The 16,271-nt window shown below is 47.9% G+C and overlaps 1 protein-coding gene across 1 annotated transcript in view; it reads right to left on the bottom strand.

Moving 5' to 3' along the window:
* Window positions 1–658: 658 nt before the first annotated feature.
* kif5ab (kinesin family member 5A, b) overlaps window positions 659–16,271 on the bottom strand; it is a 25,482-nt gene continuing 9,869 nt past the window's right edge. The window contains exons 3-30 of the mRNA XM_049022759.1: window positions 15,197–15,284; window positions 14,853–14,926; window positions 14,601–14,705; window positions 14,137–14,185; window positions 13,811–13,866; window positions 13,492–13,579; window positions 13,263–13,387; window positions 12,750–12,854; window positions 12,173–12,321; window positions 11,870–12,018; window positions 11,423–11,595; window positions 11,009–11,077; window positions 10,665–10,871; window positions 10,303–10,449; window positions 10,028–10,216; window positions 9,177–9,294; window positions 8,596–8,660; window positions 8,419–8,510; window positions 7,915–8,016; window positions 7,129–7,189; window positions 6,766–6,837; window positions 6,464–6,568; window positions 5,045–5,258; window positions 4,538–4,697; window positions 4,220–4,326; window positions 3,179–3,206; window positions 2,874–2,965; window positions 659–2,703 (exon numbers count right to left, since the gene is read on the bottom strand). Of these exons, the coding sequence (XP_048878716.1) occupies window positions 2,887–2,965; window positions 3,179–3,206; window positions 4,220–4,326; window positions 4,538–4,697; window positions 5,045–5,258; window positions 6,464–6,568; window positions 6,766–6,837; window positions 7,129–7,189; window positions 7,915–8,016; window positions 8,419–8,510; window positions 8,596–8,660; window positions 9,177–9,294; window positions 10,028–10,216; window positions 10,303–10,449; window positions 10,665–10,871; window positions 11,009–11,077; window positions 11,423–11,595; window positions 11,870–12,018; window positions 12,173–12,321; window positions 12,750–12,854; window positions 13,263–13,387; window positions 13,492–13,579; window positions 13,811–13,866; window positions 14,137–14,185; window positions 14,601–14,705; window positions 14,853–14,926; window positions 15,197–15,284 (2,976 nt within the window). The 3' untranslated portion in view covers window positions 659–2,703; window positions 2,874–2,886. The remainder of the gene's footprint in view (window positions 2,704–2,873; window positions 2,966–3,178; window positions 3,207–4,219; window positions 4,327–4,537; window positions 4,698–5,044; window positions 5,259–6,463; window positions 6,569–6,765; window positions 6,838–7,128; window positions 7,190–7,914; window positions 8,017–8,418; window positions 8,511–8,595; window positions 8,661–9,176; window positions 9,295–10,027; window positions 10,217–10,302; window positions 10,450–10,664; window positions 10,872–11,008; window positions 11,078–11,422; window positions 11,596–11,869; window positions 12,019–12,172; window positions 12,322–12,749; window positions 12,855–13,262; window positions 13,388–13,491; window positions 13,580–13,810; window positions 13,867–14,136; window positions 14,186–14,600; window positions 14,706–14,852; window positions 14,927–15,196; window positions 15,285–16,271) is intronic.

Here is a 16,271-nt window from a genome sequence, read left to right as displayed (position 1 = left end):
CATTTTAATGAAAGTGTTTCTCCAGTAATCGTTTCGATTTTTATTCTCAGCAGCTACAGAGTTCTGTCGCACTGCATGCACTATTTTACACACTTGGAAAAAAAAAGAATTCATAAATAAATACACAAATAAACAGACACAAAATTATATTCCTCACTGCTTCGTCGGCACTGTCTACGCCTGTGTTTCATGTTGTCTTTTTTTTTTTATAGGACTACTATATTGTGCCGAAAACACGGCGGGAATATATTTCAACGGGTCAGACGGCACACGTGGACTGATACACGGGTGGGCATGATTTGTCCCATAAAAACATACCAATGACATCTGCGTGAACCATATTTGCTGCCCCCTAACAGTCCCCATGGTGTTTGGACTGACAAAAGGGCGACTGAGCTGCAAGTATTGGGGGAGGGTGTAGTCTTCGTGATGAGCCCACTATTGTTTTTCGTTTTCCTTTCGCGGCCCTGTGCTGGATGGCAAGCAGCTGTAAAAGGACCAGGTGTGAAAGCACACACACACACACACACACACACACACACACACACACACACACACACACACACACACACACACACACAAACAGCAGTCAACCGTCCACAGCGTAACCGTAATCCATGCGACGATGCTCAAGTAGACTGGGCAGCTGGGTACCAGAGGTGGATGCCTCCGAGCCCCACCCTCCCCACCCTCAAGCCTTCCCTGGCAGACTCTCTTCCCGATTGGCTGATCAGGAGGCCGGTGGAGTCTGCAGGGGGTGGAGCTTTGTGGGTGGATAAGGTATAGCGGGAAGTGATAAGGTTGGCTAGGAAGAGCAACTAGATCCAGGCAGCAGCTGGTCCAGACCAAAGTGACATTCCAGATCCAATTCCCACCCTTTCAGACGAGGGTTTGATCAGCTCTTGCACGTCTCTATACTGTAAGCACATACACTCACACACACACACACACACACACAATCTTTATTTAAAGTATTTAGGGCTCTCCCTGTTCCTTTGGGGGCTACTCTTCACTGCTGTCTTTGTTGCCATCTAGCAGTGCAATATTCTATTTATTTAATTTAACATTTGTAATATTATAAATAAATATCCCATTTTGTTAAATAAAATAAAACATATACAATTCTGTCAGACTAAAAGCAACGGATGCAATACAATATAATAAATACAGCAAAACCATAAGACACGTAAACATAAATCAATATTTAAATACAGTGAAGTGTATAAAAATAGTTGCTACATAATTACTGTAATTTTTGTCCTTCCTGTGTACATCAGTAAAGTAACAGCTTAAGACAGACACACTAGCTGGGGGCAGTAAGACACCAACACAGAACCATCCAACCCAAACCAGATATATATATATTACAATTCAGAAATATTTATATATGTATATATGTATTAAAATACACAAACCAAAAAAAAAGCAGAGCCGATTCTTCCTATGGTGGTACTTTCAATTCATGGCTGATATATATTCATAGTAGTACGCAGAGGCATTGAGTGGGCGTGAGTGTTCATTTAAGTGCAACACCTACAGCCAAGCCCTGCTTCAGCCGGTCACTGTAAATCAGCCCGGGAAGCAAAGCAGTTTCTGTTGGAAGCATGTGTGCATTAATAGTCAAGCCTGTGGTACACTGCCCCCTGGAGGTAGGAGGGCGAACTGCCCCCAGAGGAGGAGTACGCCAACCAAGGGTGGGATACACTGCTCCACAAGGGGGCTGCTGACACTGATGGGTCCCTCACTGCTGCTGAAGTCAGACTCATCACAAAAAAGCAAAAGTAGCCTCTCAGTGCCCAGTTGACTAGGACAATGCATGTTCTGCAGTAGGACAGCAGTGAACCTATCAGGTCATTGTTTTAAGCGTCAGGCAATGATACTAACAGCCTTAAATGAGTATGTATATACACATATGTACATATATATGTATATGTAAGGTTCATCGTCATGTAACTGAGAGGATGTTAATAGCTGTCGTACATTAAGGCGTAATGGAGCCCCGGACATGTGTGTGAGTGGCCCGGGATTGGGGGGGGGGCGGGAAACAGCCAGTGGCTGCCCGCAGGTGCGTTCAAAGACCTGGGGCGCAGTGATTAGGATGGCATAGCAGTACCAGTGCCGGGGCTACATCCTGCTCTCAATGATGTCTATCCAGATAGAAAAAGAGCCACATCCTTGAAATAGAAAAGCCCACCTCCTCATTAATGATGAATAATGTTCCTTTTGCGTTTGTCGTTTTGGGCCCAGTCGCCATGCTCCTCGAGTTCTTGGCATCTACGCCACGGTTCTACGAAGACTTAACAGAAAAGGGAACCTCACACAGGGTGGGGTCATGAGATATCCCACAGGTCCATGTCAGGGCATCTCCCTCAGCGCATAGCACTCAATACCACCACACACTTACACCCCCACCCCACCCCCCCCACCCTGCCGGGGGGAGGACGGGAGCACGGGTTAGCAACCTGCGCTAACCTACCGCGTTCGCCACAGCGCCTAAGCGTACATTAAGATTCCTACTAAATATTAAGTGTGAAGGGAAGAGGAGTCACTAAGAACAGGTTACCGAGGACAGAGACTAGAGAAAATGAGTCTGAGGGTTGGGGTGCTGGGGGGTGGGGGGGGGAGTCTGCCAATGTCAAGGTCAGGGGGGAAGCAAATAAGCGGCATGCGGAATTATGGGAAAATTCTGGAACGAATGGGTGCCTGTGGGGAAGGAAAGAGAGAGAGAGAGAGAGAGAGAGATGACTGTTACATGACGTGTAGAGCGCTACACCACGGCTCTTCACATGCAACCCCGACACCCCCACGGCCTGATTCCGCACATTACACCCAGCGGTCCTAAGGCAGTGGCGAAAGGGGGTGACCCTACTCACCTGCTCCGCGCCATTAGCTGGCGGCGGTCTCCTGCTGGACGACGTACAGCTTAGCCGGGTCCTCAGCTTCAATCCCGCAGGGTACCTCGCTTCTGGATATAAACACATACTTAGAGGGCCCTCTAGGGGGTGCTGTCAGCACCGGCGGCTCACAGCGACGTGGCTGAAGGAATCGGCAGCTCCATGCATCTTCATTATTATTAATATTTATTCTAATGACGCTCATCATCGATCTCCAGCCTCTGGCTAAACCTCAGAGAAACATCATGCCTAAATACTATGGAAACGCATGAGGACCGACTCACCTGTTATCATTGATATCTGTCGTATTTCCTGTCAAAGAAAGAGAGCAGAAGTGAGGGGGGGGGCCTATATTCGTCGCGCAGCAGCGTGAAAGAACCTAACTGCCAAAGCTGTGCTTTCGTGGAGCTGTCAAGCCGTCAACCAGACTGAGTACAAACCTGTTCACCACTTTCATCTCTCACCTGCACCAAAGACCCAACACAATTAGCATGAGCCATCGCCTCTCTTTTTGTCTCTTTTTTTGGATAAAAAAACATATTATGGATGCACCTATTAACCAACCAATCAATCACTCTATTAACTGGCTCACACCTCTGCTCTGAAACTGCGGGATTTTATTACAATATGCAGCCTGCGATAAGCTCCACTGGCCCTGTACAGGAGAAGCGGCAAGAAGATCGATGGATTTTTATTGCCATTATTTCCATTGATGATGTCATTCTTGTTGTTTTCATTGCGTGGGAAACCCCCACCCTTTGGTTAACTGTATTCTGTTCATATAATAAATGCCATCCGACTGCACTGATTCTGGGTTGAAATCACACCTTATCGCAAGCGTCGTGCCGGGAAATGGCAAAGAACCAAGCAGTGAACAAGGCGGAAGGAGAGAGGGGCACAGAGCACACGCCCATCCTGCCCCCTGCTGGACGAACAGGAGCAGCTCTCCATCCCCTGTGGTTTGCTTATACTGCTTATCACTAACAGAAGACCGAGAAAGGGCAATATATACACACACATACACACACCTATATATTAATATATACAGCATGTATCTATATAGAACTTACATTATTCATCAATTAACATATTTATACATACAATACACCAGTGTTTGCCAACCTGGTCCTTGGGGACTCCAGGACAGTCCACATTTTTGCTCCCTGCCAGACAGTCCACATTTTTGCTCCCTCCCATCTCCAGATATAAATACGTGTACGGTATAGAATGAGAGCACTGTGAGGGCTTAATCACAGCACAGGTCACTATAGAGAGGGTGTACATCAGCCGGTCACATGGCGGCAGGGCTGTGCTCGGAAACTTACCGTTGTCCACGTTGAGCTGGTAGGAGCTGATAGCCTCTGTGGTATTCAGCATGGGGCGGCTCACCTCCGCCGGCAGTGTGGGCAAACGCGGAGCGGGGACACTGTCCCTGCGAGAAGATCCAGCACCAGCGCTCACCAAGTTCTCATTATCAGCATCGCACAATATTCATGTGAGGAATCCATTTACACTAACACCGCTGTATATAGTAAGTAATCTGTGCAATGTTACATCAGTAAGACAAGAGTGGAAGTCAAACGTGTGCCCTACAGAGTACATGCGGCTCAGTCATGTAACACAGCGGCGTGTCTGTGACTCACATGGTGTTCTGGGCCGGAGGGGGGCTGCAGTGGGGGGCCGCGGGCTGGGTTTGGCTCTGGAAGAGCACGTTGCTGAAGGTGATGGGATGGTCACTGCTGCGCATGAACATCGGGTTGGTTGGGGAGGAGGCCGGATAATGCCCAGGCCGGATGGGTTTGGCTGGGGGGGGAACGCAAGCAAGACGGGGTGAGGTGGGTTACTGTCAAACACACGGACCGCACAAGCCCCCCCCCCCCAAAAAAAAAAATAAAACTTGTGTAGTTACAGTGAGGTTATAAGAGTATGGTTATGTTTGGGTTACATGAGCCTGTAAGTGCTCCAGGATGGGTGGGCAAGTTACGTTAGTAGCAACTCTCTGGTTAACCTTCATGAGGACATGTATGTGCACCAGAAATGGATGGACTAGTTATGTTAGTAGCAACTCTTTAGTATGCAGTGGCTGTAGTGAGACAGTCATGTTTGTATGTGCTTTCTGGGGGAGGCTCGTGGTCCTCAGGGCCCCCTACCGATCTGCACGTTGGGCCGTCGCAGCGGGTGCTTGGCCCGCATGACGTCCTTGATGCGCTCCACCTCCTGCTGGTAGCGGCGCCGGTCCTTCATGGCGCCCTCCTTGGCCTCCTTCAGTGCTCCCTCCAGGGCCTTAACCCTCTCAGCCGTAGACCGAAGACGTTTTTCCAGTTTAGGAAGCTCACAACGCAGATCTGCATTGTCACGTACCAGCTGTGGAAAGCGGGGGGAGTGGGAGGAGGGTCAGCGGCGAGGGACACACTCTGAGTCACGAGGACGCATTACGGCAAGAGGAGGCGAGGGGGTATATAAGACCCCCCCGCCCAGTCGGTATCCTGGCCCAGCCATCTCCGGGGAGAAAACAAGGGCAGTTCAGCAGACGCGGTGACTGGCTCTGAGCTGACACTAACACGCCGCCATCTTCACTTCCCAGCTCGAGTGCACCTATGTGCGTTTGCAGCTTGACAGCTACCATATCAAATTTTCTGCTGCAGCTGCAGTCCAACGTGATCGATATCAAATTAAATTTTGCTGAGTTTTAAGAATCAGATCAGTACTTAAGGAGAAGCAAAAACGTGAAAGGCAAAGAAAAAAAAAAAGAGAAGGGTTAGAAATCAACGAAAATTCTCAAGGGTGGAAAAACATGCACGCATGCACACTGGAAGAAAAGCCGTTTGATCAACCCTGCATACGTAAAAGGACACTGCCGCCCTACAGATGTCTGTGTTGCCATATTCCCTATTCTGTTTGATCGTCATCCTGCTATGCGGCACAAACAAACAGCATGACGACAGACGGGTGATGAACGGGGGAGAAAGAGTCTGTAGCTGAAAAAGTAAAGCTGCCTAACCTACGGAGAACAGTCACCGGAAACAAAAACAACATTAAGGCAGAAGACAGAGGTTACGGATGGGGCAATGAGTGAAAATATTAAAGAAAATGAGAGGCACCTCCCAAGCGGAAGATCAGGCACCGCAATATGAAGAGGAAACTAGTGCCTGTTTGATTTGTCTGCATTTTGCACAAATATAATTATAGTGACGCAGGCTGAAGAGCATGCAGTCTCTTCATGCAGTTCTTCCAGTGATACTCATCTCAACATACATACACAGACATGCATACATACAGATATGCTGCACTGCAGCTAAGTGTGTAGAGGCAGGTCAGGAAGCTATGCATGCTAAATAGATATACACTACATTGGGCACTACACCTGGCGTGCTCATCAGCTCGACGATAGGTGGCGCTGTTTTTCAGTGAGGCTAAACCCACTGGAGATGGGATCCTGCTGGCCTTTCAAAAATAAAGCTCTCTTTGGTGTGTAGGGCTAAAGGTATATACTACCCACTGGGCAGGTGAAAGGCTGGACAGCAGAAGACCGGAACCAAGAGTGTCCACACCTGTATCCATGCACTGACCTGTTTGTGAACCTTTGTAAGCTGGTCCAGGTTGTTCTCAAGAAAGGAAATCTTCTGCTTCTGGGTGGTAGACCCGCCACTATCATCAGGTTCCATCTCTGAACTCTGGTGGGACAAGTGGAGACCAGAAGTACAAACCGGAGCAGGACTGGGAGGGAAGCTAACCTCTACCTCTTTTCCTCATATGAATGAACTACTTATTTTTTCCGTTTTTCTTCCAGAAACCCACTGCAAAAAGCACCTTGTAGCAGCACAGACATAAATAAAAATGAAGGGACTAACTGATCGCTCCCCAAACTCACTCTTTTGACTCGAGTCGTAAGGTCTTGAACAAAAAGCTTGCGCAGGTTGTGGAGGGTCTGGAGTTCACGGGCCTGGAGGAACGAAAAAGAGCGACGAGGCGTCGATCAAAGAGGGAGGATGAGAGAAAAACGGGAGTAAGAAAGAGAGAAAAGGAGAGGGAGAGGAGGAAGGGGAAAGGGAAGGAAAAAGAGGGAGAGAGAGAGAGAAACAAAAAGGGAAGGAGAACCAGAGGGAGAAAGAGGAGGGGAGAGAAGAGGGGGGATGAGGGGAAGAAGGAGAGAAAATGAGAGGGAGAGAAAAAGGAGAGCAAAGGAGAGAGAGACAGAGAGAGAAGTAGGGGCAGCAATATCAATGTGACTCACCACTGTCTCCTCGAGCCCTTTAAGATCCTGCCTGGATTGCTCATGGCGCTCGTGAAGAAATCTGACAATGCAGAAATTGAAAAAAAATTATTTCTTTTTTTAGGCGTTTTTCTCAGTCCTGAGGCTCAGCAGCAGTATTAAGCTCAGTGTCAGTGTTCAGCCTCAATGGCAGTATTAAGTTCAGGTTCAGCATTCAGGCTCACTGGCAGTATTAAGCTAAGGGTCAGTGCTGAGGCTCAATAGCAGAATTAAGCTAAGGGTCAGTGCTGAGGCTCAATAGCAGAATTAAGCTAAGGGTCAGTGCTGAGGCTCAGTAGCAGAATTAAGCTCAGGCTCAGTGCTGAAGCTCAGCAGCAGTAGCTCAGGGTCAGTGTTAAGGCTCAGCATAAGTATTAAGCTCAGTGTCAGTGTTCAGCCTCAATGGCAGTATTAAGTTCAGGTTCAGCATTCAGGCTCACTGGCAGTATTAAGCTAAGGGTCAGTGCTGAGGCTCAATAGCAGAATTAAGCTAAGGGTCAGTGCTGAGGCTCAATAGCAGAATTAAGCTAAGGGTCAGTGCTGAGGCTCAGTAGCAGAATTAAGCTCAGGCTCAGTGCTGAAGCTCAGCAGCAGTAGCTCAGGGTCAGTGTTAAGGCTCAGCATAAGTATTAAGCTCAGGGACAGTGTTCGAGCTCTGAAGTATTAAGCTCTGAGTCAAGATTCAGGCTTAGCAGTATTAAACTCAGGGTCAGCATAAGTATTAATCTCAGTGGCAGTGTTCAGGCTCAGCACTAGCATTTCGCTCACGTCAGCTCCTCCAGCTGCACACTCTTGTGCTGTTCCCGGCTCTTCAGCCGGTCAAATTCGGCACGCAGCTGTTCGAGCTCCAGCTGCAGCTTCTGGTTGCGGCTGCAGGACAGACATGACATCGAGGGTGAGTTGGGGGTTCGCGGAGATACACCTCAAATCCAGGAAGGGGGAATTATGCGCTCATCAAAAAAAACTGGCAATATTAAAAGACAGAGAGATTTCATTTCATTCTCATTTTGAAGTCAACTATTATTAATGGTTAGCAGAATTTAGAGATGCTTAAATACCATTTTCATGAATTAAGAAACTCTGAATATCACTGAGGCACAGCCATGTTTAGGATGACTGTTCCAGTGTTACTCCAGTAAAAATTGTACAGCATAATCAAGCTACAACTTAAACGTCTAAATTTTAAAATATTTGCATCCCAAGCCTGTTGCATAACAGCATATGGTTGCTTTTATTTTTAGCTTAGAGAGGGGTCGCCGTGGAGACACTGACTCGGTGAGGTCGTCGATGATCTTCTGCTTCTCGTTGATCTCGTCCCGCAGGCGGCCCAACTGCTTGTGGTGCGATTCGCGGTGTGACTCCATCTGAGACACAACAGAGGTAGACGGTTTTGTACACAGAGATGGAGCATCCATTTTAGTGGCACTCCCCGAGCGTCACCATGGTTACCTTGACATCGGCAGGCTCCTCCACAGATCTGTCGTTCTCCTTCAGCATCACCTCCTGCACAGACTCTGGAAAAGCACATCAAAGGAACCTTCGGTGAAAATATCTCCCAGCTCCGGCTCTGTTTCACGAATATCTCACAGCAAATTGCCCACGACAGCTTAAAGGATACTCGGATTAGCTTTCCTGGTAAATGCATTAGTGTCTTCAGATACTTAATGAGAACATGATGGACCCAAGGACATTTGGAATATCTCTATCATATAAATTTACACAGGCTGTCACTCAGTCCAGTACCCTTCCTTAGCCCCATGCTTGCGTAGACTCCAGACTGCCGGAATCCTAACTGGAAAAGTGGATATTAATGAAAGGATGGATGAATATAAATCCTGAAAGATTCTTCCTCCCTCTATCCACCCAGTAACCACTTACAGGGTGAAATATAAGGGAATCTGGTTCCTGTCCCAGGTAACATAGCAACAGACAGTAGACCACCCTGGATGGAATAACAGTCCATCACAGGCCACACACACCTTCATTGAGGGAGCATGGTGCTATGTGGTTAGGCCTTGTTTGGACTTTACCCTGGGCCTGCAGCTTGGCCAGCTCTTCACTCAGGCTGTCGTAGTTGTCCTCCAACTGCCTCTTCTTCAGCTCCACGTTCTGCATGTACTCCGTCAATGAGCGGATCTTCGCCTCATGCTGCAACAATGACACAGGACTCAGAAAAAGGCAGGTGCACTGCCCCGATTCACGTGCCACATGTTTCTGGGCTGATTCTTCCGCCTCAGAGCGATCCACGTGAACCTCGCTGTGACAGCTGCCTCACATACCCACCCGCCTCACACACCATCTGCACTTCAGCCTCGGCCAAAGTTCTCTGTCGGTGCCCTCCGTAAGCGTCCATGGCCGAGCTGCTTCAGTCAAACCCATAGTAACTCGCAAAGACACTCCTCACAGACCAACCAATTTAACCCAGGCTAACTCCCTAAGACACTCCTCACAGACCAACCAATTTAACCCAGGCTAACTCCCTAAGACACTCCTCACAGACCAACCAATTTAACCCAGGCTAACTCCCTAAGACACTCCTCACAGACCAACCAATTTAACCCAGGCTAACTCCCTAAGACACTCCTCACAGACCAACCAATTTAACCCAGGCTAACTCCCTAAGACACTCCTCACAGACCAACCAATTTAACCCAGGCTAACTCCCTAAGACAATGCAAATTATTTAAACAATTCTACTTCACCAGCATGTTCCTTAGTGCCACCTCTTCCTGTCACTCCCTTTTTCCTTCCCGGTCTGCCGCTCTCTCACTTCTCCCCTCAACCTCCTGCTCTCTTTTTCCTTTTCGCTGCCTCTCACACTAACCCATCGCACCCACGCTAAGCTGCTAACAGGTTCTGCCCTCTGGCCAGCAGAGTTCACCTGCGAGATGAGCAGCTGACAGGAGGAGAGCTCCCGGCCAGTCTCCTCCATCTTGCGGTGGCACTCCAGCTGTAAGCTCTCCAGCTGCCGGCAGCGCTTCACCATGGACTTCACCTCCGACTTGATCTTGCTGATGTAGAGCCGGGCCACCGTGAACTCCTCCTCGATAGCACCGCTGATCTCCACAGGCTGGAAGGGAGAGGATGAATCGAATCTTGCACTGCTGTCCGAGAGTGACCGTTCACACGTGTGTGTATTACGTGCGATATACCTACCAGCTTGATTTCGCCGTTGCCCACAATGGTGCTGAACTCGCTGAGGTCACGCATAAGGCCGTTGAGCACCTCGGCGATGCGCTTGCGCTGCTGCCCGCTCACCTCCTGCATGCGTGCCAGCTCGGACTCGATCGTCATCAGGTGGGACTGTAGGGGGGGGGAGGGAGGCCGAGGGGGGGGGTTAACGAGCAGCCATGCGGAGGCCCCGGCGGTCATCAACCTGCCCAGACTTCTATAAAAAAAACTCAGCGCTCCCTAGACCCAAAGACCGGAACATTGCACTAATGAAAAACCATGGAAACAGGGTGGGTGTGGAGGTGGAGGGAAGGAAAGGCAGGCAGGGGGGTGGGTACGGTGCTGACCATTTTCTGGGACAGCTCTTCAGCCAGTAGCTTGTTCTGCAGGCTCTTGTCTTCCACCTCCTGGCTCTTTTGGTCATAGTTGACGGCCAGCTCCTCCAGGGCCTGCAGCACCTCCTTCACCTCCGCCTTGGCGCAGTCGCTCTCCATCTGCAGGCGGCCCAGCTCCGTCTGGACCTTCTCGCTATCGCCACGCGTGGAGGCCAGGAGCTGCAGAGAGCCACACACACACGTACACACACACACGCACTTAACGCTCCGCTGGACTCATTTAGACTACACCAAAAGGCTGGGAAAATTAGCTTCTCTGCACTGCCAGCGATGTGTAAAACTCTCCACGTTTGTACCTCTTCTTGGTCCAGCATCTGCTCCTTCAGTTTCTCGATGAGCTGACTCTGCTGGTTGATCTCATCGTCCTGCACACAGGTGAACACACTCAGTCTCAAACAGCAAACTTGAGGCTGACTTTGTGCCTGAACCCTGCTTTTAACAGCTCTCTTAATTAATGTAGAATGTCATTAATACATGCATGGCTCATTGTATACATCTATGTGGAACAGCTTTGTATGTATAGAGCCAAAGTATTGATCGGATTACAATGATCAGCTTATAAATGATACACACATTCTTCCTCTCAGCATTATTACTGCAAACTCATAGTCTCTCACAGTAAATTTCCAAGGGCATTAATCATTTTGGGGGGGGGGGTTCATGCTTTTAAAAATCACTGTATGGTGTCTGTGTGTGTTTCAGGTTCTCACTTTGTCATCGAGCTGCTTGTAGAGCTTCCGTATCTCCTCTTCATACTTCTGACGCTCCTCGGCAGAGATGCGGACCACGATGGAGGAGGTGCCATTGTCCAGGGGGGGCTCCTCGGCGGGCTCCAGCCTCACCGTCCCTGGGGTCAGCTGCTCCGTTTCCGGAACATTCTCACCTAGAGATGGATGCAGTCAGTTCGCCGAACAACTCTGCTGTAACTACTGTGCACTGTGGACCACCACCCAATGAAAAGCCCAGGAAATGACTAGAGGCTCGATCAGCTAGTCACTGATTGGCAGCACAGTTCACAGCATTAAAACGGAAAGTCAAGAAGAATTACAATTAGATGCTCCTGATTTGTTAGACATTCTCTATAATAGATAAGATTAGATAAGATAAGATAAGATAAGATGAAGATGAAGATGAAGATGAGCTTCCCCAGTACCCACCATTGCGCCAGCGGTTCAGCTCAGCCTCCAGTTTCTGGATGGTCTCCTTCATAGTCTTGTTCTTCTCCTTCTCCTTCTCGTACTTCCTCTTCCACTGCTCAGCCGTCAGCTCCAGGTTCACAGACGCCGTGTTCCTGATGGTCTTGGCGCTGGAGAGCGGGGCACAGAAATTCGGCATTCGGGGGAACCGCACAAACCAAAGAAGGGGATACGTGTTGTGATGCTGGGCTTCGCGGTACGACAGCGAAAATGGAAGTCAGGGACGGCATGAGCGAAACGGAGGAGGACATGTTGACGTGTTACCGCTGGCCGAACATGAGGGTGGACTTGGTCTCGGCGTCGTTGAAGCTGGACGGCGAGCAGCAGATGAACATGGTGGTGCGGCAGTTACCGCCCAGCGAATCCTGCAGGATCCGCGTCATCTTGCTGTCGCGGTACGGCACATGGCTCTTCTGCGTGACCGAGAAGTCCGAAAGAACTCAGACAAGAACTTCCAAACTTACGGCTTTTTCCCAAACTGGACTAAAACTTCATTCGTCATTTCATATGTACAGAAGCACAAGTACAAAGAAAGATTTAAAAAATAACAAAAGGCTGTTGCATATAGAAAGTTGCATTTAGGATGCATCTTAAAACAAGTGATATGTTTTTACCTAAAGCTCCTTTTTACAAAAAAAAATTAAGCTATTTTAGAGTAATGTATATTGATCAAGGGTACAACAGCTGGTCCCCTGCAGAGAACTAGCAACCATCAGGTTATGGGCCCATATGCTTAACTATTACACCAACTGTTGCCCTGATGATGCCCAAGCAGACCCATGTGTTCTGTTTTGGCCCCTGTATGTAACACGTGTGGGGGGGCGGGGGGCACCCAACTCACCGTCCCCTCAGCCAGGGCAGAGATGACGTTACCCAAAGCAGACAGGGACTTGTTAATGTTTTTGGCTTCATCCAGGACAGCCCCCTCGGCACCCGTCTTACTGACCTGAAATGCAAGCACAGGGAGAGGTGGAGGACACACTAAAGTCGGACGCTTCACGTGGGGGGGTGGGCGCAGACATATTTATATATTAAGCACATTTATAAACATACTGCGGTGTTGGAGACTGGGCTGAAAGTATAAAAATGTACAGGTCAACATCTCTGCATGGGCCTAAAATATGACATATATCTTGACATAATATTGCAATATGCTGTTTCATATTCCATGTATACTATGGATTCATTTTGGAAAGTTTGTAAATGTATTTTTAGAGGCTTTCCCTTCCATATAGGATGAGACACGAGGCAAAGCCACAGGGTCACTTTCAGGCCAAGGATATGAGTCACATGTCTGCCCTTCAGGCCCTCAGTTGCTCCGCCGATGAACAAATGAGGCCTCTGCAGGACTCGCCTTCTCACTGCCAGCCAGGTCCACCAGGTACAGCTTGCCGCTGAGCTTCTGCTCCGTCTCGATGTGCTCCTGCTTGATGTTGATCAGGAAGATGCTGTGACTGCGGGAGCTGTGCTCATTCATGTCTGTGGGAGGGGAGAAGGCGGGTTGGCACCCATCAGTACAAATGGCCGTGCGGCAGGGAGTGAAAATGGCCGGATTGGAGGAGGGGGGAAGGGGCGGGACTCACTGGTGACAGCCACATGCCGATTGGCCTTCCCCTCATCAATCACATCCATTACTTCCTCTGGGCTGGACACAAACCGCTCAGTACAGCCCTACAGAGAAGACAGGAATGACACAAAGATGAAGCCAAAACTGTTAAAAAATGAAGGTAAATTTTAAGCAATTTAGCCATATGATACAGTATATGTATATTGCAAAAGCTAAATCTGCGCAGGGCATGAATATATAAACAAATGGATACTTTCATCCACCCCCCCCAACCATGGTCCTGAGCAAGGTCACAGGGACTTGCATGCATTCTCCCCCATAATGACCGGACTGACCTTAACAAAGGGAACCCTGTTCTTATCCTCATGAACAGCCAGGTTGGTCTTGGTTACTGATAAATAAAGAGAAACATAACAGGCCACATTACTCTGTACCTGAACCATGAAAGCAGGCAGAAAGCGGTCAATGTCACACATGCTACAAGTCAGCAATTAAAGGCTACTTTGACTCATTTTATTAATCGCATGTATGGCTCTTTGGTCTCAAAGAACCTGTCTGGTGACAAAACAGTCTCCTGAGTCAGTCTCCTGCAGTTCAATAGTACAGCAGTTTGTTTTTCTTAAAGCAGTATGACGCCGATTTATTCCTACTGGAAACTCACCATCCAGAAGGTCACGGATTTTGTCCATGTAGATTTCAAAATAAGAGACCTAGAAAGATGATAGCGGACATAACAACAGAGAGCTTACGAAGGACTGTTACCCAATACAATTTCAGAAAAAAACAGTAAGTTACAAAATGAGGTCCATTTGAATGTGATTATAACCACAGCATTTACAAATCCCATTGCCCAGAATTATACTACATAATGCTGCAGGCCAAAAGAGGATGTTTTAGTCCAACATTTAGTTAGACAAGGTTTTAAGCAGGCATTGGCTTGTGCTGAGGGATCACTGACTTTGGTCGGTTCAAAAATCACATGGCATATGGACATAAACGCCAAAGACGAATGTAAAAGGCCTGCTCAGGGTTCTAAGGGCTGCCAAAGAGAAGAAGCTGGGAGTTTCAAACATCAAAGTGACCTGAATTTGCCATGACTCAGCGTTTATTATTGCGTATCCTCACCTTGATGTGGAATTCCAGGTTTTCATCCATGGTAAAGATATGATTGAAAATGTCCTCAGCGATCCGAGGAATGATTCCCATTTCTTGCTGGTCATGCAGTTTTCCCTGGAAAAGAAAAACAAAAACCAGTGAAGGAACAAGCACAACTTGAGCTATTGGCTTAACCCATCCATCCGTCAACCACGACAATGGATCAGAAGAATTCTTTTACCAATCCGGAATTATAAGATGTACGCTCATTAGTATTTTTACCTCCATAGTGTGGGTCTTTCCTGAAGAAGTCTGTCCATAAGCAAAGATCGTGCCATTATACCCTCCCAGGACATCTGTACCAAAACAGACAGCTAATGAAGTCCCAGAAGACCATCGAAACCAACATCATGAAATGTGAACCTGAGACCTGAGCTCTATCTCCATTTTCCTCAACACTTTTAATATTAAATCCATTGATGAATACATGCAATCAGCATGCAGGAGATGCCCCAATGTGCAGGTTACAAGGATCCCACCCTGCACCCTGCCCAGCTGACATCGCCATCTTTCTAATTCCCTTCATTTCCTCCACTCCGCACATGTGTGATGAAACCCGGGCTCACCTTTGACAATCTGCTTGGCGCAGGTGTTGTACACCTGTTCCTGCGTGGTGTTGCACGGAAACACCCGGTCAAACACGTAGGGCTTTCCCTGTGAAAAGCAAACAGGAAGGTTGCTGTACGTTACCGCAGCATTCTGAAGACACTCAGTGCTGCCACCTGCTGACATATCTGTGAAGAAACATTGGTTATCCCAGTATAATTACAGCATTATTGAAGCCCGAATGATTACACCAAGGGTCCTTTTCCACTGCGCCAGCTACTGTACTTTCGGTACTTCAAGGTGTTCCACTCGTTAAAACTGGCACCGTGATAAATGACGTCACAATCTGAGGCAGGGTATTTTGTACTGATTTGGAAAATCAGTACAAAATGGCGGCAGTATATTGTAGGGGAGGACACTGTGTGTTATTAATACCAGAATCAAGTGCAAATCTTCCATAACTAAAGATCAATACTGGCATCAGACTTTTTCATACCTTCATACTTTATATACATTGTAGCCAGGGATTGACATAACCGGTACGCAAGTACACATTCACCTTTAAAAGCGATCTATGCGGCAATCGGTTGTTGTAACAGCGTGAATGCGTACAACATGCAGTTCATGTGCATTTGCACCGATATGATAAGAAATTATTGTGCATCGTAACCTCCATACCGCAAATGAAGTATGAATTAGCATACAAAGGTTAAAATGCACTATAATTTCTCCCAGACATCTCCTAGATCTTGTTGTATCCACTCTTATGACTAGATCTCAATTTGTAGCTTGAGTCTCTTCATTTGTCCATGCATCCATTATTATTACTTTTATTTTTTGCTTCTTTTATCTTTGTTTTCTGTGTTTGCAGCCTCTTACCGAAAGGCAGTTGTGTTTCAGAGGCAGACTATCCGCATAACCAATCTACAAAGAAAGCGTTTCAAGTCCCACCCCAGAGTACTAGCTTGGCACTTTCCGTACTGTGCATCTTTTAGTGCTGGTACTTGACCAGAAGTCAATGGAAAAGGGAAACTACTGAAAGAATCATACCGTACGGGACCTGGATGGCAGAAAAGTGCCCTAAATGTTACTCCA

The sequence above is a fragment of the Brienomyrus brachyistius genome, chromosome 8 (assembly GCF_023856365.1).
Source record: "Brienomyrus brachyistius isolate T26 chromosome 8, BBRACH_0.4, whole genome shotgun sequence".
Lineage (NCBI taxonomy): Eukaryota > Metazoa > Chordata > Actinopteri > Osteoglossiformes > Mormyridae > Brienomyrus > Brienomyrus brachyistius.
The sequence above is the reverse complement of the archived record's forward strand: the minus strand, read 5'-3'. Positions and strand labels throughout refer to the sequence as shown.